The sequence below is a fragment of the Zeus faber genome (assembly GCF_960531495.2).
Source record: "Zeus faber genome assembly, chromosome: 17".
NCBI lineage: Eukaryota > Metazoa > Chordata > Actinopteri > Zeiformes > Zeidae > Zeus > Zeus faber.
Window position 1 is genome coordinate 19488581 of NC_137204.1, and position 23083 is coordinate 19511663.

The 23083-nt window shown below is 40.7% G+C and overlaps 2 protein-coding genes across 2 annotated transcripts in view; both read left to right on the forward strand.

Moving 5' to 3' along the window:
• LOC307243001 (uncharacterized protein) overlaps window positions 1-1410 on the forward strand; it is a 29182-nt gene extending 27772 nt beyond the window's left edge. The window contains 6 exon segments of the mRNA XM_080017651.1: window positions 1-126; window positions 231-401; window positions 501-605; window positions 737-832; window positions 913-1044; window positions 1307-1410. Of these exon segments, the coding sequence (XP_079873777.1) occupies window positions 1-126; window positions 231-401; window positions 501-605; window positions 737-832; window positions 913-1044; window positions 1307-1327 (651 nt within the window). The 3' untranslated portion in view covers window positions 1328-1410.
• A 10027-nt stretch (window positions 1411-11437) lies between these two features.
• On the forward strand, window positions 11438-22419 carry LOC307243002 (myosin heavy chain, fast skeletal muscle-like; the record flags this gene model as incomplete). Its single annotated transcript, XM_080017652.1, has 40 exons — window positions 11438-11644; window positions 11737-11880; window positions 11980-12136; window positions 12222-12249; window positions 12329-12434; window positions 12517-12609; window positions 12693-12756; window positions 12830-12928; window positions 13203-13306; window positions 13459-13597; window positions 13729-13847; window positions 13961-14110; window positions 14222-14392; window positions 14484-14787; window positions 14961-15034; window positions 15126-15213; window positions 15333-15450; window positions 15528-15651; window positions 15741-15877; window positions 15956-16211; window positions 16308-16550; window positions 16629-16805; window positions 16895-17040; window positions 17124-17214; window positions 17319-17708; window positions 17798-17924; window positions 18081-18199; window positions 18322-18518; window positions 18602-18785; window positions 18873-19038; window positions 19134-19258; window positions 19379-19687; window positions 19775-19978; window positions 20101-20226; window positions 20325-20495; window positions 20600-20704; window positions 20824-20919; window positions 21001-21132; window positions 21834-21942; window positions 22367-22419. The coding sequence occupies 40 exons, from the start codon at window positions 11438-11440 to the stop codon at window positions 22417-22419; spliced, it is 5952 nt and encodes a 1983-aa protein (XP_079873778.1).
• Window positions 22420-23083: the final 664 nt, after the last annotated feature.

Sequence of the window (23083 nt, forward strand, 5' to 3'; positions counted from 1 at the left end):
AATACCAGCCTTCTGAATACAAAGAAGAAGCTGGAGACTGACCTGGTCCAAATCCAGAGTGAAGTGGACGACACTGTTCAGGAAGCCAGGAATGCAGAGGAAAAGGCCAAGAAGGCCATCACTGATGTACAGTAGGCTTTATGCTGTGTTGTCATTTTGACATATTATTCTGTACATTGTAAATAGCTGTAAAAAGTGTTATCAATGTTTAAATATACATTTAAATTAAGGCTGCCATGATGGCTGAGGAGCTGAAGAAAGAGCAGGATACTAGTTCTCATCTGGAGAGGATGAAGAAGAACCTGGAGGTCACAGTGAAGGACCTGCAGCATCGTCTGGATGAGGCTGAGAACCTGGCCATGAAGGGAGGCAAGAAGCAGCTCCAGAAACTGGAGTCCAGGGTAAGGAGCTGACCTTAAACATTAAACAGTGATTTCTTAAGTTGATGGAGATGTTTTAACAATTTATTTTGCAAATTAATTCCTGATTCCACTCTAAAGGTTCGTGAGCTGGAGACAGAAGTTGAGGCTGAACAGAGACGTGGAGTAGATGCTGTGAAAGGTGTCCGCAAATATGAGAGGAGAGTGAAGGAACTCACCTACCAGGTAGATTGCAACACATTGTCCTTGTAGAGTAGCCACTTTGACTGTACAATGATTACAGCTAAAGATCTATTGCATTTTTTCATGCATTTTTTCATTCATCAATCGATTGTGTGTTTTCAAATGTACATTAGACTGAGGAGGACAAGAAGAATGGTACCAGGCTGCAGGATCTGGTAGACAAGCTGCAGTTGAAGGTGAAAGCCTACAAGAGGCAGGCTGAGGAAGCGGTACGTTTCAATGAGATACATAAAAATACTTGTTTTCAAAATGTTAGCTATATTTTAATACAAAAGGGATTATTTTACAGGAAGAACAGGCCAACTCTTACCTGTCCAAGTGCAGGAAGGTTCAACATGAACTGGAGGAGGCTGAGGAACGTGCTGACATTGCTGAGACTCAGGTCAACAAGCTGAGGGCTAAGAGCCGGGACTCTGGAAAGGTAAATATGCAGGTCCTTTATTACGCATTGAGTGAATAGTTACTTGACTGAACACGTGTTTTCATGTATTCATAATTCAACTCTGAAAGGTGAATTATTACGTGATCAGGTCATAAAATCTGAACTGTACACACAAAACATTCTGACTGAGGTTGAATGAAATTGGTCGGGTTTGGATAACCATCTCTCTGTGTTTATATTAATTTAGGAATTATCTTCCTTGAAAATTGTCTAAAATATATTTTTTTGTGTTTTTCTTTAGGGAAAAGAGGCTGTTGAATAATCTCTCCTTATTTACTTATCACTCAAAGTCACAATATGACAGCTTTGTGAATTGCATACAATAAAAGATCCAGTGCTCTTTTATCTAGGTCTTTGTATCATTATTTAAATTTTCAATATGTTCTCTTTTGGTCATGAAATTCCGGCACCTTTCTTGCTAGTTGTTACAATAGATCACAATAGGGTAAGAATTAACCCATGAAGGATCCTCAATTATAGCCCAAGCACAGTCACACACACACCAATACTGATGTGGTTGGAGTGTATTAGAGTTGACAATTATTATTTCAGTTACAACTTCCTATTTTCAAACCTGTTCAACAAGGTAACATATCAGCATTCAATTTGTATCAAACCATGACAGATTTTGTTATTGCTTTGACACAATATGCAATATGCAGAGTGCGCTGCGCTGTGTGGAGCGCTGGGCATGTCCGACAGTTTGACAGGAAATGCATCGCAGGGCGCATGTGCAGTCCGTTCAGAATCTACATGGAAAGCTATGGTGCTACACTGCCTTTCTGCGTAAATGTACTGATTAGAGACTATGCATAATTTCTTACCTACATGCTTGTATTTTATTATAAGCAATGTTTAATTTGTTCCTTTCTCATGCCCTGCCCTCTCTTTTTTAAATAATCTGTTCATTTTCTGACCCCTGATGTATTTACATTATGAGGAATGTATGGTCCATGCTGAACAAATTCCACTAATGAAATGCTCCTTTAACCTCAGCTTGACAGGCAATAAGGGAAAGCTCAATTTAATGCAATGCAATTTAGCTGTACACTGCTACATTGTAGTGTAGAGCTAAACTGGCTCTAGGCTTATATCCCTACAGGGGATGTTAGACCAACATCGTGCTCTCTACATACATCATAGTTGTAGGTAAAACAGCAATGAATTCAACCCATCACAGCTCCTGTCTGCCAGACATTAGCCTTGCATGTGACCTACTACAATTAAAGAACAACATTAACACCAAGAAATCTCTCCCACAAATAAAACTTATTTTAAGGGTTATATATTTCAATGGAAGATAAGACGAGGGAATGAGGACGAGGGACGAGGGAACAGATCAAAACACAGATCTGACCATGGGACTAACAGTGTGAAGTTGCACCAAATGTTGTTTCATTTGTACAATCAAAGGACAGAAGCCATGAATACAAGTGCCAAGTGTACCCAAGACCTAGACTTGAGAGCGCTCGGTTCAGAGTAGGGTATTAACAGCTGCGTCATTGGTGTTTATTTGATCTGTGCGTTGTGACATTCAAACTTACACTGGTGCATGAAGATATGCAGTCCAGGGGAGGAAAAAACATTTAAAGAGCATCTATTCCTACCCTCCACATCCCATAACAATGGAAAGAAAAATATTTGGGTTTCAGGAGAAGGATGCTGAGGATGGAGCTGCCAGGCAAGAGGAATAGAAGAAGACTAAAGAGAAGGTTTATGGATGTGGTGAGGGAGGAAATTCAGGCGGTTGGTGTAAGGGAGGGCGATGTGCAGAACAGAAGGTTTTGGAGGCAGATGATCCGCTGTGGCGACCCCTCACGGGAGCAACCGAAAGAAGAAGTATAGTGTATCATCAACAATAGAAATACATGTAACACTATCCCTTCTGAATGGCATCGCGCCATTGAGGTATATAGCTTGGCATGTAATCATAAAACTTTATTAGCACTAAGCATTCCAAAACAGTTTCTTGTTATGGTGGCAACAATTTAAATGCTAGGAACATGATTTATTGATAGATTTTGATTTATTTATTATTTTTTTCAATATGTATGAAAACGAGTTAAAGAAGAAACCTAAAGGTCTGACTATTTAATATACATTTTAATTCATAAATTAATCAACACAAATTATATGAGTAAAATAATTTAGCTTCAAGATCACAGAACACAATGCCCATTCCCAGTGTATGTTATGCAGATAGAATAGTTTAGTATCTTATAATGTGTTTAAGTGAGCATGAAGAATTTACTCCTGAAATATTCGCATAATTTACATATTACAATATGTCATTACCAATGTAAATTAATCTAATACGTTATTATGTTTTTTTTTTTCCAATTATGTTAAAAGAATTATAATGAATGATGGTATCTAACTATGAATGGAGGAATCTCTGTCTGTCTATCTGTCTGTCTGTCTGTCTGTCTGTCTGTCTTTCTATTATCATGTCCTTCAATTATCTCAACAACCGTTTATCTAATCTATTTCACACTTTACTGGTGTATTGCTGAGGACCCAAGGGCGTGCAACATGGAATTTGGTGGAATTTGTAAACGGGACACCTGAAATGTTAATAAACTTTTAATGAACAACAAACAGTGAGCAGCATGGGCCGGGGCTTAAGGGCTTTGCAACTGGGTCACACAAAGAGTGTCTTTTCCCCAGTGTACGACTTCAACCAGCAGTTTCACTTCCATTGTGGAACACAGGACTGAATCATTGACACTTTGTTAAACTGTGCCATTAAAATTTCTGAGAAAGTCTTACATTTTTGAGGGGCATGTACTAGTTATGTGATAATTAGCATAAAACAACACAATGCGGTATTAAAATGTTGAATACAATGTCCAAATAAATCACACATACATGACCATTTTTAGTTTGTGCCTGCTCCTGAGAATGTCCTCTCTGCACGCATCAGCCACAACATTAGAACCACCTGCCTAATATTGTGTAGCTCCCCCTCGTGCCGCCAAAACAGCTTTGACCCATCGAGGCATAAACTCCGCAAGACCTCTGAAGCTGTCCTGTGGTTTCTGGCACCAAGACATTAACAGTGGATCACCATAAGTCCTGTTAGTTGCAAGGTGGGGCCCCTATGGATAGGGCTTTTTGTTCCAGCACATCGCAGATGCTCGATCGGATTGAGATCTGGGTAATTTGGAGGCCAAATCAACACCTTGAACTCTTTGTCATGTTCCTCAAACCATTCCTGAATATTTTTTGCAGTGTGGCAGGACACATTATCCTGCTGGATAATTTTCCCAGCAGAGCATTGCCTAGAGCATCACACTGCCTCCACTGGCTTGCCTTCCCAGAGTGTATTCTGGTGTCTCTGTCTCCCTCAAGATGCATTTTACTCCAGATGTTTATTCTCAAAGCAATGTATAATCCCAAATTTAGGGATTATAGTTTATTTCATCACTGATGCCTGGTCTTTATAATGTGTTAGGGGAGGGGCCATGCCAAGTATAACCGCTCTACACAATTGAGTCATGATTTAGCCCTGCCCAAAAGATCTGGACCACAAAAAAGGTGAGAAACAGTGTAACGGTCTAACTCCACAATTCAGTACTACGTCACAGTTCACAGTCTTTTAACGTGTTTTTAGCAATTACTTTCTTACATGTATAATGTGTTTAGAAAAAAAAATGGAATTCACTTTACAGGGACTTTAAGGAGCTGTATTTCAAAATGTACAAAGAGGTATGGTGGCAAAGTCACTTGAAAGTGCTGGATACACAAGAGTTAGGGTGTAGTTGACTTATTAAAAAAATCAAGTCCAAGTGAATTAAAAATATGATTAAATTCTTTCGGAGAGGGCAGTGAAGAAGGAGGATGTTACCCCCATGAATCCTCCCAAGTACGACAAAATTGAGGACACGGCCATGATGACCCATCTCAATGAAGTCTCTGTGCTCTATAACCTCAAAGAGCGTTATGCACCATGGATGATCTACGTAAGAAAGTCTACCTTCCTACTGATTCTTGTGGATTAGTATTTAAATACAGCATCAACAGAAGAGTTCCAATGCTCTTTTTGATCTCATCCTTTTCAGACCTACTCTGGGTTGTTCTGTGCCACTGTGTACCCCTACAATTGGCTCCCAGTGTACGACCAGGAAGTTGTGAATGCCTACAGAGGCAAGAAGCGTATGGAGGCTCCACCCCACATCTTCTCTGTCTCTGACAACGCCTTTCAGAACATGCTTACTGGTATGTGCAGGCAAAAAGGATGTTAAAAATTAGCTAAAACTGTGTGTTGTATAGAAATAAATGTTTGTTGCTTTCTATTTTACAGATGGGGGGAACCAGTCTGTCTTGAGCATGTGAGATTATTAGTTATAACAGCCATATCATGCAAACATAATCCTCATTCATCATCGTCAAACTATTTATTTAAAACCAATTTTTTCGACTAGTGGAGAATCCGTATGAAAAGACTATGAATACCAAGTGTGTCATCCAGTACTTTGCCACAATTTCTTTGGGAGAAGGAGAAAAACAGAAGAAAACACCTTGAAAAATGCAGGTGTAGCCGGATGTGGACCTAGAATTCATATTTATATTTAAGTTAAGTTAGGTGCCACCAGTTATTTGCGAAAAGTTCGTTTATGGTCACACGAAGGGCAACAAGGGTCCTCAGCTCTGAGTGAAGTGGTTATTTTACATTCAGAAATGCTCACACCATATAGAAGAAGAATCTTTAATCGTCACATGACACACCACATGCATACACACACACTTCAGATGGGGTAATGTGGCCTCTGCATTTGACCCATCCTGGCTTGTCCTTCCTCTGGGGGGGCAGCCAGGAGCAGTGGGCAGCATTTGACGATGTGCCCGGTGACCTGGTTCCAAATGTCCATTGTTGGTCAGACGATGATATGCATGTTTTTGGTGGGGGTTCTTACTGATGTTAGATGGAGTAAAACCCCATGTGAGCACAGGGAAAACATGCAAACTCCACATAGAAAGGCTCCTAATTAGGAGATAACCCACCGGAGCACGGTGCCAACAGCACCCCAGGCGGGAATCGAACCCAAGACTTTGCACTGGGCCACCGTGCCATGCTGGACATCAATGAATGAATCAAACAATGAATGTTTATTTTTAATAAAAGAGTTCTATAGTATGGTAAGAAGGTTGAGGTAGAAAAATGAAGTTAAAGTAGGTTTAAACCCAAACGCACATCTGGGAAATACCTGTGGTGGCCATCAGCCACTCTTTATGACCTGCAGGCAAAGAGAGACAAAGTCAACACTCTGACCATGGCCAAGATCAAGCTGGAGCAGAAAGTGAATGACATGACTTCAACAAATCTAGTATGTCAAAAATACATATGTTCATGTAAGAACAATGATACAATTACAAGCATCATCATGAATATGCAGCTAGAAGCAAGCTGTGTCTAGAGCAAGAGAAAAAGCTCCATATGGACTTTGAGAGCCAGAAGCTTGAGGTTGATCTGAAACTGGCTCAGGAATCCATCATGGACCTGGAGAATAACAAGCTGCAGTCTGACGAAAAAATCAACAAGTAATCTCCAATTAAAGAAATAATATATTTTTGCAGAACATACCAGAAATGTATTATTGTTCTTTTTATTTTGCAATTTAGTCATCAGGAAGGTCAAGACGGCTGTTGAATAACATGGAAGATGAACAATTGCTGGGTGATCAGCAGCAGAAGAAAATCAAAGGAGCAGAAATATGAGGAGAGTCAGGCAGAGCTTGAAGGAGCTCAGGAAGAGGCTCGTTCTCTTAGCACTGAGCTGTTCAAGATGAAGAACTCCTATGAAGAAGCTCTGGATCAGTCAGAAACCATGACATGTGAAAACAAGAACCTACAACATGAGTTCATTAATGATGTTTGAGCACAATATTTGTCTTTCAAATGTTACACATCATATTTACTATGGATAGGCATACTGACTAATTCCTCAACCCTCGATGCAGAGGCGATCTCAGATCTGACTGAAGAGATTGGTGAGACTGGAAAGAGCATCCATGAGCAGGAGAAGACCAAGAAGCAGGTGGAGACGGAGAAGTCTGAGCCAGAGTGCACTTGAGGAAGCTGAGGTAAAAAACAGATTTAAAATACATAAAATACATACATGACAAAACATACCTTCACAGCATACCAATGTATTCAAAAATATTATTGATCTAAAGGGAACTCTGGAACATGAACAGTCCAAAATTCTGTGTGTCCAGCTGGAGCTCAACCAGATTAAGGAAGAGGTTGACTTGAAGCTGGCTGAGAAGGATGAGGAGATGGAACAGATCAAGGGAAACAGCCAGAGAGTGACTGACTCCATGGAGTGCACTCTGGACTCTGAGGTCAGGAGCAGGAATGATGCCCTGAGAATCAAGAAAAAGATGGAGGAAGACTTGAATGCTAAGTACATCAATGCAGGTGTCCCAACAAACAGTTCTATGGGGGACTTTTCCCCTTACACAATTTCAAAATCAGGATGCTCAATAGCATCTTGACGATGCCTTCACAGGAACCAAGGAAGACCTCAAGGAACAGGCTGCCATGGTGGAGCGTAGGAAACGGTCTCATGGTTGCTGAAATTGAGGAGCTGAGAGTAGGTCTGGAACAGACAGAGAGAGGCCGCAAAGTGGCTGAGCAGGAGCTGGTGGATGCTAGTGAACGTGTTGGACTGCTGCACTTTCAGGTAAACTGATATATTCTCAGGAGTTCGCCAGTTAATCACTTTTACAGTAATATGTATGTATTATAATATTATTTGCTGAAACAAACCTATTTTTTGGATTACCAGCCTTCTGAACACAAAGAAAAAGCTTGAGACTGACCTGGTCCAAGTCCAGAGTGAAGTGGATGACACTGTTCAGGAAGCCAGGAATGCAGAGGAGAAGGCTAAAAAGGCCATCTAAAAAGGCTTAATGCAGTTTTGTAGGTTATACGTATTATTCTCTACATCCCAAATAGCTGTAAGATGTTTCATTCATTTTTGAGAAAAATGTTCAAAATAAGAAACAGCAGAATACTAGTGCTCTCCCGGCGAGGATAAAGAAGAGCCTGGAGGTCACAGTGGAGGACCTGCAGCACTGTCTGGATGAGGCTGAGAACCTGGCCATGAAGGGAGGCAAGAAGCAGCTCCAGAAATTGGAGTTCAGAGTAAGAGAATTGGACCCTACATATTACATTAGAGTTTTCTGTACTTAACATGGGATCATTGGTGTATTAATGATAATAATAATAACCTTTATTCGTATTGCACCTTTCATACAGAAAATGTAACTCAAAGTGCTTTACATTAAAAGAAGGCCATCAGGCAGTGAAAAAAGCAAGCAAGGCAAAATGCATTGACAAAGTACAATAAGAAAAAAATTTAAAGAATGACATAGATTAAAAACAGGGCAAGAGTACTATCATGACACCCACGCAATGTACAAAATAAAATAAATTAATATAATACAAAATAAACCCATGTGCTACATTTTCTTACTTGTATTGTCTTTCTTCCTAGTTAGTTTCCGTCTTATCCCCTTTCCCTTGACGCACATATTGTACATATATACATTCCAATTTAACCACAGTCTACTCTACACATTTCTTTGCTGCATCAGCGTTGCCAAGCGTCCCCTGGTGCTGGCAGATCATTACGACATTTAATTATTAACACATTTCTCTTGACCGATGCGCTCCACGACCCTTCCTACGCTACGCCGCATGTAGGTGGCAACACTGTATGAGAGGTCGATATTTACCTTTCCCCAGGATCTGTTCGTGATTATCAATTTAATCAGATAAATGACTCCTGATTATGCTCTGAAGGTTTGCGACCTGGAGGCTAAAGTTGATGATCAAATTTGTCATTTTTTCATTGGACCTGGTGGTGAGCTTGGTGTAGAATAATGGACAGACCTGTTCCTAAATGGTCTAGAGTGTTTGGTGCGGTAACAACTAGTAGAGTACCCTGTCCTGAGTGATTTAAACTCCTGCCTCTGGAGGAGCTTCTACCACATTGTTGTTGAGGACATAGAATCTGAACAGAAAGTCTGTTATCAGCAATGGTGGGGAACTGAGGCGACTGAGGATTTCATCAGGAGATGGAAGAAACACTTTGTAACTCCTGAACACAACTCATGGACCGTTGTGGAGGAGGCAGGGCTGGAGTAGTCTGGGCGAACAGAATACATTTACTTGGCAGTAGTCACAAAGGTAGTGAGGAAACTATGCAGTGGGCCACTCCGACACTCTCAGTGTGGGGCTATCATGGCTGAAATACCTTTTCAACATTGAGTGAATATCAGAAATAGTAGGGGACCAAAATGTGGCATATTTAGATATCTTTGGTTGATATTTACAAGTGAGGGTAAGAGAGCGCAGGAAATTGACAGACAAATTGGTGCAGCATTTTCAGTAATGCAGGCACTGTACTGGACTGCCATGGTGAAGAGAGAGGTGAGTTGAGTGGTGAAGCTCTCAATTTACCAGTCAAGCTTTGGTCATGTTTTTGATCCAGGTATTGAATAAGAAAAAGGCTCTGGATACAGGCCGCCAAAATTAGGTTCCTCTGTATGGTTGTTTGTCTCAGTCTAAGCTTGAGAACTTTGTGATCTGGAAGGACTTCAGAGCAGGACAGTTGCTCCTCCACATAGGTCGGGGAGCCAATTTAGGTGGTTTGGGTATCTGGTAAGGATTCACCCCTTTGGCACCTCCCTTTGGAGGTGTTCTGGGGACAGCCAACTGGGAGGAGACCCCAGGGCTGACATGATAATATGATTAATTTCCCCATAAAAAGATGGTAGTAGTATCTATGAGAATAGTACATTTAATAATCCCCATGAGGAATTTTGCACTGTTTTGCCTATCCTACATATGCAGTTTGCAGCCATAGCATGGCATCCTGGGACCAACACCATCTCTATAGCCAATGTCATGTGCATTGGCTGGAGTGTGGCTGGTGTGCATGTATTTTAGGGTGGGTGGAAACCCACATGAAGATAGATAGAAAATCCAAACTGCACAGAAAAATCCCAGTTGGGTTGGAAGAAAGAACCTAATCATTGAAGCACCATCTACAACTGCTATGTGCATTATTGGGGCATCATTGTGGATGTAATGTATATACTGTATAGGTGTCTGATAACCCAGGTGTGTGTCTGTGTGTGTGTGTGTGTGTGTGTGCCTGTGTGTGTGAGTGAGAGAGAGAGAGAGAGAGAGTCTGTGTGTGTGTTTGTTTATTCATTTTGTTAACTTGTTCAGATATATATTCTATTTCTGCAAGAAACGGAGGTTAATATTACTATTGTGAACATAGGAGGCATACATACAAGGTAAAAAACCAAAAAACTAAATTATTGATAAGTGTGTGATCAGTGTGAAGAGCTTAAGCAGTGTGGAGAAACCAATAAAAATTATATATACATGCAACACTACTCCTACAGAAGGATATCGTGTCCCTCATTGAGGTATATGACTTGGTCTCATAAAACTTTACAAGCATTTCTGGAGGATTGCCTATTATGGTGGCAAAGTTGCATACCAGTATTATTTATAGACTTTACTTAATTTACAAATTTAAACTTCTAATAAACAAAGATAAAAATTAGCAAAGCTGTCAGTTTTTTTTTAATGTAAATCTAACACAGGAATATAAAAAGGTGTGTCTTTTTAGGTACATCACTCAAAAACAACTATTATATAGACAATTATGTTATAGTATAAATACAATTTCCACAATTCATTAGAATTACAAGATGCATCAATGAATGCCCAATGTAAATCAAAATCCATGTGAGTCTTTTCAAAACCATGACCATATCTAGTTTGTGCCTGCTCTGCAGAATGTCCTGTATATAAGAGGGCTCTTGAAGGGATGCAGAGACTGGAGGGGATTTCAGGAGGTCCCAACTGGTGGTAAGTGAGACTGATGCTTCAGCTGCCTGCATTGCAGTCATAAATATATACAATATAAAAAATAGGACAATAAAATAACATGATTAACAATAATCAAGTTCAGAGCAGTAACTCATTGACTGGTGTTTACACTTTTGTAATGTGACTGTGTCACGATGTTGGTAATTTGAATGTAAATTATTTTCATGTAAATAATTCTGAATTTGTATGTAAGTGTTAATAAGAATCAGTAATTTATTTAATTTAGTAGGGTAATATACAACACAAAATATTCTTTCATTTTAAGGTGGCCACTTGTGAAGATTTAGTTTGTGATTAAGGAGGACAAAAAGGTAATGTATTGAAAATTCAGAATGTACAGAATTCAGACAGGCATGCTCAAATTTAAACAGAAGAACTGTTACAATCGTAGACACAATATATATGTGACTGTAAGGAAAGTAATTTCAATTTGTTTTTACAGTAATCCATCATCATGAGTACGGATGCAGAAATGGCCGTTTACGGCAAAGCTGCCATTTACCTCCGTAAGCCAGAGAAGGAGAGGATCGAGGCTCAAAGCAAACCGTTTGATGCCAAAAGTGCTGCCTATGTGACTGATGCTAAGGAGCTGTATGTCAAATGTACTATCACAAAAAAAGATGGTGCCAAAGTCACTGTGAAAGTGCTTGACACACAGGAGGTGGGCTGTAGTGCATTCAAATATATTAAATTAAAAAAAATTGCAACTGCTTTCACTGTTAAAAACGAAATATATATTTTTTTATATTTCAGGAAAAAACAGTCAAGGAGGACGATGTTACCCCCATGAATCCTCCCAAGTACGACAAAATTGAGGATATGGCCATGATGACCCATCTCAATGAAGCCTCTGTGCTGTATAACCTCAAAGAGCGTTATGCAGCATGGATGATCTACGTAAGAAAGTCTACCTTCCTACTGATTCATGTGGATTTGTATTTAAATACAGCATCAACAGAAGAGTTCCAATGCTCTTTTGAATCTCATCCTTTTCAGACCTACTCTGGCCTGTTCTGTGCCACTGTGAACCCCTACAAGTGGCTCCCAGTGTATGACCAGGAAGTTGTGAATGCCTACAGAGGCAAGAAGCGTATGGAGGCCCCACCCCACATCTTCTCTGTCTCTGACAACGCCTTTCAGAACATGCTTACTGGTATGTGCACTCCAAGAATAGTTACAAATTATGAAATTAATTTGGCATTAAATATAGAAGGAAATATTTTCATAATTTTTTACAGACCGTGAGAACCAGTCAGTCCTGATCACGTAAGTTTTACATGTATTGGAATAATATTAATAAAACAGCAATCAAAAATCATCTGTTAATGAATCTCTCTTCAACAAGTGGAGAATCTGGTGCTGGAAAGACTGTGAACACCAAGCGTGTCATCCAATACTTTGCAACGATTTCTGTGGGAGGACCCAAGAAGCCAGACTCAGGAAAGATTCAGGTTTGTTACAATGAATAAGCTGATTAAACCAACGACAAAAATTAATTGATAGAAATGTTAAAATGTCAAACTTGGATGACAGGGTTCCCTGGAGGATCAGATTATTGCAGCCAATCCCCTGCTGGAAGCCTACGGTAATGCCAAGACTGTGAGGAATGACAACTCCTCTCGCTTTGTAAGTACAGAGAATTTTAACCCTTCAGAGATCTTTAGTCACTGACTGTTTCTAAATAGTAAACATGATGTTTTCCAAAACAGGGTAAATTCATCAGAATCCATTTTGGCACAACTGGCAAACTGTCTTCTGCTGATATTGAGACATGTAAGTATCCAGCAAAATATATTGACTGTTATTTTACTTGGAGTAGATTTTGGTTGATGAACCATTCTTACAGATCTGCTGGAGAAGTCCAGAGTGACATTCCAGCTTCCAGATGAGAGAGGCTACCACATCTTCTACCAGATGATGACCAACCACAAACCTGAGATTATTGGTAAAATGAATTTCTAATATCTGTGTGTTACTGTAGTGGAATGTATTCTCATCTTATAATAAACCTTTAACTTAGGTTAACATAATGAGAATCTTGCGGTTTAATTTAAAATTAGAATGAGACTTACTTTAACTCTCATCTGTAAATGAATGCCCTTGAACGGGGATTGTGCACTGTTGTTTGTTCACTGTGGTTTCTTGAGTACAAGTATCTAAAAACAGACTCAACACCTGCATTCACAAAATCAACACATGTTCACGTGTTTAATCCTCAGAAATGACGCTCATCACCACCAACCCCTACGACTTCCCCATGTGCAGTCAGGGTCAGATCACTGTGGCCAGTATTGATGACAAAGAGGAGCTGGATGCTACTGATGTCGGTCATTTACAAAGCCTTTTCTACCACCACAAAAACTTAATTTTGTTACCTCACCTTTGTAATCATATATCTGCTAATAATTAAAATAACTATCAGTCTATCAATAAAAACTATCAATAATTACTGGTTAACACATATCGTGATTACAGACTGCCATCGACATTTTGGGTTTCATCAATGAAGAGAAGATGGCCATCTATAAATTTACTGGTGCTGTGCTTCACCATGGTAACATGAAGTTCAAGCAGAAGCAGCGTGAGGAACAGGCTGAACCAGATGGCAACGAGGGTCAGTTGAAATTTATGACAAAGTGTATCAGTTTTCAATTATTTTTGCATGAGTAGTTCTTCTGTATATTATAAAATGTCATACCTAACGTGTTCTTTTTTTCCCGGAATTCCTTCGATATCAATTTTCAGAGGCTGACAAGATCTCCTACCTGCTGGGCCTGAACTCAGCTGAGATGCTGAAGGCTCTTTGCTACCCCCGAGTGAAGGTCGGAAATGAGTATGTCACCAAGGGACAGACTGTACCTCAGGTGGGTAGGATAGTTCAATTTAATATTGGGACACTTTACAAATGTAATACATATAACATTGATTAACATCGTTATATGTGTATTTACATGTGTATATAAATCATTTTTCTCAGGTCAATAACTCAGTGAGTGCCCTGGCTAAGTCCATCTATGAGAGGATGTTCTTGTGGATGGTCATCCGTATCAACCAGATGTTGGACACCAAGCAGGCGAGGCAGTTCTTCATCGGTGTGCTGGACATTGCTGGTTTTGAGATCTTTGATGTAGGTATCAATATGAGTATTGCTAATATTCAAAAGGTTATTTCAATCTAATATATTTATGATATTGATTTTAAATGCCAATAAAAATAATAATCCTATTGCCATGTCCAGTTCAACAGCATGGAGCAACTGTGCATCAACTTCACCAATGAGAAACTGCAACAGTTCTTCAACCACCACATGTTTGTCCTGGAGCAAGAGGAGTACAAGAAGGAGGGCATCATCTGGGAGTTCATTGACTTTGGCATGGACTTGGCTGCGTGTATTGAGCTTATTGAGAAGGTACTACTAATGATTAGATATGTTACTATTCGTAGTGTCATTCAAATTATTATTATTTCTAATATTTTGTTGTGACTTTCCTCCTATTAAGCCAATGGGCATCTTCTCCATCCTTGAAGAGGAGTGCATGTTCCCCAAGGCTTCAGACACTACCTTCAAAAACAAGCTGTATGACCAACATCTTGGAAAAACCAAAGCCTTCGAGAAGCCCAAGCCTGCCAAGGGTAAAGCTGAGGCCCACTTCTCCCTGGTGCACTATGCTGGAACTGTGGACTATAACATTTCTGGTTGGCTGGACAAGAACAAGGATCCCCTGAATGACTCTGTTATACAGCTGTACCAGAAGTCTGCAGTTAAGCTGCTGCCTGTCCTGTATCCACCTGTTTCTGCTGAAGGTATGATCAATATAACATTTTTAGATCTTCCTGAATATTACAAGATCTTATACATAGTTAATAATACACATCAGTTATTCCTTACTTTATTATACAAATAACATGTTCAAAAAATGAATGGTAAAAGAAGAATGTCCTGACAATGAATTAATAAATCATCATCAAATTCACAGAGGCAAGTGGTGGTGGCAAGAAGGGAGGCAAGAAGAAGGGTGGTTCCATGCAGACGGTGTCCTCACAGTTCAGGGTAAGAATGAATAACAATAAGAGTAAGTTTGTTACTTAAATCAACATATACCTTTTAATTTACCTTATGTGATTCAATCTCATATTTACAGGACAACTTGGGCAAACTGATGACCAACTTGAGGAGCACCCATCCTCACTTTGTGCGTTGCCTGATTCCCAATGAGTCAAAAACACCTGGTACATGTGCTTTTAATATTATTTATAAAGGGTTCTTTAAGACCTAAAATGAAAGCAAATTGGACATGTTATGCTTTTGGTTTTTCTGTAATGATCAATTTGTCACAACTATTCCACAGGTCTGATGGAGAACTTCCTGGTTATCCACCAGCTGAGGTGTAATGGTGTACTGGAGGGTATCAGAATCTGCAGAAAAGGTTTCCCAAGCAGAATCCTCTATGCTGACTTCAAGCAGAGGTATTAATTTTTACATACATAGAAATAAATGACTGGTTTAACAATATAACAAAGATTGACATTACCTCTTACAAAAGGTACAAAGTACTGAATGCCAGCGTCATCCCTGAGGGCCAATTTATTGACAACAAGAAGGCCTCTGAGAAACTGCTCGGATCAATTGATGTGCCTAATGACGAGTACAAATTTGGACACACCAAGGTAACCAATTCCTAAATATGATGCTATTCTTTATCGAATAAATTCAGGGATAATGGTCATTTATATGAAATATTTATTACATTTCTAAGGTGTTCTTCAAAGCTGGTCTGCTGGGTACTCTTGAGGAGATGCGAGATGAGAAGCTTTCTTCTCTGGTAACAATGACTCAGGCTCTCTGCCGTGGCTATGTCATGAGGAAGGAGTATGTGAAGATGACGGAGAGGAGGTAAATGTAATGAAATCAAGCACCAAACGTTAAGTGATGCCAATGTAACTGATTTATTTCAAATATTTTCCCTCATAGGGAAGCCATTTACACCATCCAGTACAACGTTCGCTCATTCATGAATGTCAAACACTGGCCATGGATGAAGGTGTACTACAAGATCAAGCCTCTTCTGAAGAGTGCTGAGACTGAGAAGGAGCTGGCCCAGATGAAGGAGAACTATGACAAGATGAAATCAGACCTGGCTGCTGCCCTCGCCAAGAAGAAGGAACTGGAGGAAAAGATGGTTTCTGTTCTGCAGGAGAAGAATGATCTGCAGCTCCAAGTGGCATCTGTAAGTAAATAAAAACAATAGAACTTTGAAGTATAAAGAAGTATTTCCATAGCAAAGGAAAATTGATCTTCTCCTGCAATTTAAAATGTAAACTAGGAAACAGAGAATCTGTCAGATGCTGAGGAGAGGTGTGAGGGACTCATCAAGAGTAAGATCCAGCTAGAGGCCAAACTCAAAGAGACAACTGAACGGCTGGAGGATGAGGAGGAAATCAATGCTGAGCTGACTGCAAAGAAGAGGAAACTAGAGGATGAATGCTCTGAGCTCAAGAAGGACATTGATGACCTGGAGCTCACCTTGGCCAAAGTGGAGAAGGAGAAACATGCCACTGAGAACAAGGTAAATTTATTGCCAATCATTATTATCACATGATGGTAAAACAATCACCAATCCTAAGAATTTTATTTGGGCATTAAGGTAAAGAACCTGACTGAGGAGATGGCCTCTCAGGATGAGAGCATTGCTAAGCTGACAAAGGAGAAGAAGGCCCTCCAAGAGGCCCATCAGCAGACTCTTGATGACCTGCAGGCAGAGGAAGACAAAGTCAACACTCTGACCAAGGCCAAGACCAAGCTGGAGCAGCAAGTGGATGATGTAAGTTCAACAAATCAATCACATCAAAATATGTAAATTTATGGACATACATATATTGAATAATTACAAGCAAAATTATAAATATGCAGCTTGAAGGTTCTCTGGAGCAAGAGAAGAAGCTCCGTATGGACCTTGAGAGGGCCAAGAGGAAGCTTGAGGGTGATCTGAAACTGGCTCAGGAATCCATCATGGACCTCGAGAATGACAAGCAGCAGTCCGATGAAAAAATCAAGAAGTAATGTAAAACTAAGGAAATTCTCTTTTGTGAGTAAAATATCAGAAATAAACTTGAATGTTATTCCGTAATTCAATCATCAGGAAGGACTTTGAGACAAGCCAGCTGTTGAGTAAGATTGAAGATGAACAATCCTTGGGTGCTCAGCTGCAGAAAAAAATCAAAGAGCTCCAGGTGTGTTACGCTTGCTATAAAAAAAAATATAGGAGATTATCATGGATACAGATATTTTGGTAGTTACATATATATTACTCTCATGAATATTACATTTTATAAAGGCTCGTATTGAGGAACTGGAGGAAGAGATTGAGGCTGAGCGTGCTGCTCGTGCCAAGGTTGAGAAGCAGAGAGCTGACCTCTCCAGGGAACTTGAAGAGATCAGTGAGAGGCTTGAGGAGGCTGGAGGAGCCACTGCTGCTCAGATTGAGATGAACAAGAAGCGTGAGGCTGAGTTCCAGAAGCTGCGTCGTGACCTTGAGGAGTCCACCCTGCAGCATGAATCCACTGCCTCTGCTCTCCGTAAGAAGCAGGCTGACAGTGTTGCAGAGCTGGGAGAGCAGATCGACAACCTCCAGCGTGTCAAGCAGAAGCTTGAAAAGGAGAAGAGTGAATACAAGATGGAGATCGATGACCTCTCCAGCAACATGGAGGCAGTTGCTAAGGCCAAGGTAGTGCAATTTAATTAAATTCAAATACCATTGTCATTATAGAGGGACAGGAACTAAAAACCCTGAAATGTTTAAACATTCATTCACAGGGAAATCTTGAGAAGATGTGCCGTACACTTGAGGACCAGCTGAGTGAGATCAAGACTAAGAATGATGAAAACGTTCGCCAGATAAATGACATCAGTGGTCAGAGAGCAAGACTGATGACAGAGAATGGCAAGTATTTGTTTATTAAATATGATATATAGCATGATTGCTGATATGATATCCAACCTACATTAAAATTTACTTTTGCAAAAAGTGACAAATGTGCATTTCCGAAAATACCTTTTTAACAATTTCGATAATTTATTTTTCATAATTTAAACTCAGGTGAGTTTGGTCGTCAGCTTGAGGAGAAAGAAGCTCTTGTCTCTCAGCTGACCAGAGGAAAGCAGGCCTTCACACAGCAGATCGAGGAGCTGAAGAGACAGACTGAGGAAGAAGTCAAGGTTAGCCAGATTTTTTGTAATCATTTTCATATTAATTTGCTAACAATGAAACATTTTAATTGCTATATATACTGTAATTGTGTATCAGTGAAATAGCTTCATTTTGATATATTTTTTTACAGGCTAAAAACGCTCTTGCACATGGTGTGCAATCAGCCCGCCATGACTGTGATCTCCTGAGGGAACAGTTTGAGGAGGAGCAGGAGGCCAAGGCTGAACTGCAGCGTGGAATGTCTAAGGCCAACAGTGAGGTGGCTCAGTGGAGGAGCAAGTATGAAACTGATGCTATCCAGCGCACAGAGGAGCTTGAGGAAGCAAAGTATGAAAAAGGGTTTTCTTTCGACCAGCTTATGCTTTGGTTTCAAAATACTACAATACTCATAGTTTGTAAATCATTAACAGGAAAAAGCTTGCCCAGCGCCTTCAGGAGGCTGAGGAACAGATTGAAGCTGTGAATTCCAAATGTGCCTCTCTGGAGAAGACCAAACAGAGACTCCAGGGTGAGGTTGAGGACCTCATGATTGATGTGGAGAGAGCCAATGGACTGGCTGCCAACCTTGACAAGAAGCAGAGGAACTTTGACAAAGTGCGTCGAAATTAACTATCATTACATAGTGAAAGATAGCTTCACAAAATGCAAGACATTTCTCATTTAATCAAAATTTCTATACAGGTTCTGGCAGAATGGAAGCAGAAATACGAGGAGGGTCAGGCAGAGCTTGAGGGAGCTCAGAAAGAGGCTCGTTCTCTCAGCACTGAACTGTTCAAGATGAAGAACTCCTATGAAGAAGCTCTGGATCAGCTGGAGACCATGAAACGTGAAAACAAGAACCTGCAACGTGAGTCATTATTAACTAACATGTCATTTAGATATAATGAATCAACAACAATGCAATACTTAGTAATTAATTACAATATTCAATTGTCAATGCAGAGGAGATTTCAGACCTAACTGAACAGATTGGTGAGACTGGAAAGAGCATCCATGAGCTGGAGAAGTCCAAGAAGCAGATGGAGACAGAGAAGTCTGAGATCCAGACTGCTCTTGAGGAAGCTGAGGTGAAAAACAGAATAATATTTTTCCCTAAAACTTTTCTCTTTTTGTATTTCATTAATTGGAGATATCAGAGAAAATATGTTTACTGTATAACACCATATATATATTTTTTTCATCTAAAGGGAACTCTGGAGCATGAAGAATCCAAGATTTTGCGTGTCCAGCTGGAGCTCAACCAGATTAAGGGTGAGGTGGACAGGAAGCTGGCTGAGAAGGATGAGGAGATGGAGCAGATCAAGAGGAACAGCCAGAGGGTGACTGACTCCATGCAGAGCACTCTCGACTCTGAGGTCAGGAGCAGGAATGATGCCCTGAGAATAAAGAAGAAGATGGAGGGAGACTTGAATGAGATGGAGATTCAGCTGAGTCATGCCAACCGCCAGGCTTCTGAAGCCCAGAAGCAGCTGAGGAATGTCCAGGGACAACTCAAGGTAGGGCACAAACCAGCTTCATACACCAATGTGTCCCGGCAATCAGGTTTATCATTTAGTTTTTCACTTTCACAATCTCCACATCAGGATGCCCAACTGCACCTTGATGACGCTCTTAGAGCCCAGGAAGACCTCAAGGAGCAGGCTGCCATGGTGGAGCGTAGGAATGGTCTCATGGTGGCAGAAATTGAGGAGCTGAGGGCAGCTCTGGAACAGACAGAGAGAGGCCGCAAAGTGGCTGAGCAGGAGCTGGTGGATGCTAGTGAACGTGTTGGACTGCTGCACTCTCAGGTAAACTAATATAATTTCACTTAATTAGGTATTAGTTTCACTCAGGAATTCTCCAGTCAATTCATTTTGCATTAATGTGTTCATATCATGATTTGAATTGCCTAAACAAACCTTTATTTTAGAACACCAGCCTTCTGAACACAAAGAAGAAGCTTGAGACCGACCTGGTCCAAGTCCAGAGTGAAGTGGACGACACTGTCCAGGAAGCCAGGAATGCAGAGGAGAAGGCCAAGAAGGCCATCACTGATGTATGCTTAATGCAGTTTTGTTGTTTTGACATATTATTCTGTACATCGCAAACAGCTGTAAGATGTTTTATTAATGTTTAAAAAATATTCAAAATAAGGCTGCCATGATGGCTGAAGAGATGAAGAAGGAGCAGGATACTTGTTCTCATCTGGAGAGGATGAAGAAGAACCTCGAGGTCACAGTGAAGGACCTTCAGCATCGTCTGGATGAGGCTGAGAACCTGGCCATGAAGGGAGGCAAGAAGCAGCTCCAGAAACTGGAATCCAGGGTATGGAGCTGACCTTATAGTGTACATTAAACAGTGATTTGTTTGGTTGATGGAGATATTTTAACAATTTATTTTGCAAATTTATTTCTGATTCTACTCTAAAGGTTCGTGAGCTGGAGACAGAAGTTGAGGCTGAACAGAGACGTGGAGTAGATGCTGTGAAAGGTGTCCGCAAATATGAGAGGAGAGTGAAGGAACTCACCTACCAGGTAGAGTGCAACACATTGTCCTTATAGAGTAGTCACTTTGAATGTAAAATGATAACAGCTCAATATAATATGCATTTTTAATGCAGTCTATTAATTGTATGTTTTCAAATGTACATTAGACTGAGGAGGATAAGAAGAATGGTGCCAGGCTGCAGGATCTGGTAGACAAGCTGCAGTTGAAGGTGAAAGCCTACAAGAGGCAGGCTGAGGAAGCGGTATGTTTAAATGAGATACATAAAAATACTTGTTTTTAAAATGTTAGCTATATTTTGAATACAAATGGGATTATTTTGCAGGAGGAACAGGCCAACTCTTACCTGTCCAAGTGCAGAAAGGTTCAACATGAACTGGAGGAGGCTGAGGAACGTGCTGATATTGCTGAGACTCAGGTCAACAAGCTGAGGGCCAAGAGCCGTGACTCTGGAAAGGTAAATGCATTTTGAGTCCATATGGATTGATTTTAACATTTTTAAATGTGTCTTCAGTTGATATTGATTACTTTCATTTGTTTCTTCCCTAGGGACAAGAAGCTGCTGAATAATAAACCTGTCTTATTTTACATATTACAAAAAGTCATAAAATATGGCTATCTGTCTTCCAATAAAATCGAGAAATACATGCTCATCAAATTTTGCTTGGTGTCTGTCTCATTAATTTGTTCAGCTAAAAATAGCCTGATCTGAATAGTTATTGACAACAAAATTCACTTGACCAGCTAATTACGCTGAAACAAGATGGCGCCTCATACGGTCTTCTCGGTGTGTCGGTGCGCGTTGTTTTGTCTTATTTTGTTGTTAATTTACTTTTTTTGTGAAAAACTCGTACACCAAGGAAGAGCTCATGAACACCAGGGCTACAACCCCTGTGGATTTATTTCCAATTTTCATCGCCACATCCCTGGAATTCCTGAACATACTGGTCAAAGGTGCGCTCACCTTTGTGCACAGTGAAACACCGGAGGAGAGGGAGACGTGCCGGTGCGCCTGTGTGCCTTCGCCCACATCGCACAGCGTTACCTGGAATATTTCCCTCTAATATGCGTTCACTGGGAAACAATCTGGATAAACTTCAGCTACTGTTCAGGAAGAACAGAGACGTTTCTCCATCTTCTGTTTTGTGCTTCACGGAGACATGGCTGAGTGGAACGATACTGGACTCTGCGCTGCAGCTGGCAGGCTTCCAACTCTTCAGAGCGGATCGGGACACAGAACTCTCCGGCGGCAAAACAAAAGGTGGAGGTTTGTGTTTTTACCCTAACAGTAGCTGGTGTAACAATGTGACAGTGATCCTACACCACTGTTCTCCTAATCTGGAATATATTTTTTAATTAACTGCAAACTCTTTTATTCTCCCCGTGAGTTTGTTTCATTCATACTGGTCGGTGTTTACATACAAGCCAACGTGCAGGAAACACAGCGCATGCTCACTGATCAGATACGTGTGTGGAATGAACAAACCTGAACACCTTAGTTATTGTCCTTGGCGACTTTAACAAAGTCAGCCATGAACTCCCCAAATATAGACGGTTTATTAAATCCCCCACCAGAGAGGAGAATTCTTTGAACAACAGTTAAACCACAGTAAGAAGCGCCCATCACGCTGTCCCTGAGCTGCACTGTGACACATTGACCGCGTTATTGTCCACCTGATTTCTGCATACAGGCAGAAATGAAAGCTGTGTAAGCTGTGGTGAGGACATCAAAGAGGTGGACTAGTGAAGCTGTGGAGGATTTTCAGGCATGCTTGGTCTGCAACGACTGGGACGTTTTCAGGACTGCTACCAACAGTCTGGATGGATACACAGAGGCTGGGATGTCATACATCAGCTTCTGTGAGGAGAGCTGTGTACCATCACATACCAGGGTGAGTTACACTGACAAGCCCTGGTTCACAGCTAAACTCAGACAGCTAAGGTCAGAGAAGGAAGAGGCGTTTAGGAGTAGGGAGGGAGACATGTTTAAACTGGCTAAGTACAGGTTAATCCAGGAGGTGCGAGATGCTAAATGACTGTACTCAATTTGACTTCAACACCAGTTCTCAGCTAATGAATCTGCCTCTGTTTGGAAAGGGTTCAGACGAATCATTAACCTCAAACCAAAAACGCCTTACTCTATGAACAACTCACACCTGGCCAACGACCTGAACAACTTCTACAGTGGCTTTGAAAGACAATGAGACAGTCCTGACACCATCCCCCATGACACCTTCCACCAGCCCCAGCATACCAGCTCCATCTCCCCCACCACAGCAGGAGACTGAAGCTCTTCACAACTACTCACCTTTGAGCCGCCACACCTGCCGTGGGTCTAGGTAATTGGAACCAAGATCAGTGTGGCTGTATACCTGTTGCTCGTTAATGGGTCTAACGAGCAACAGGTA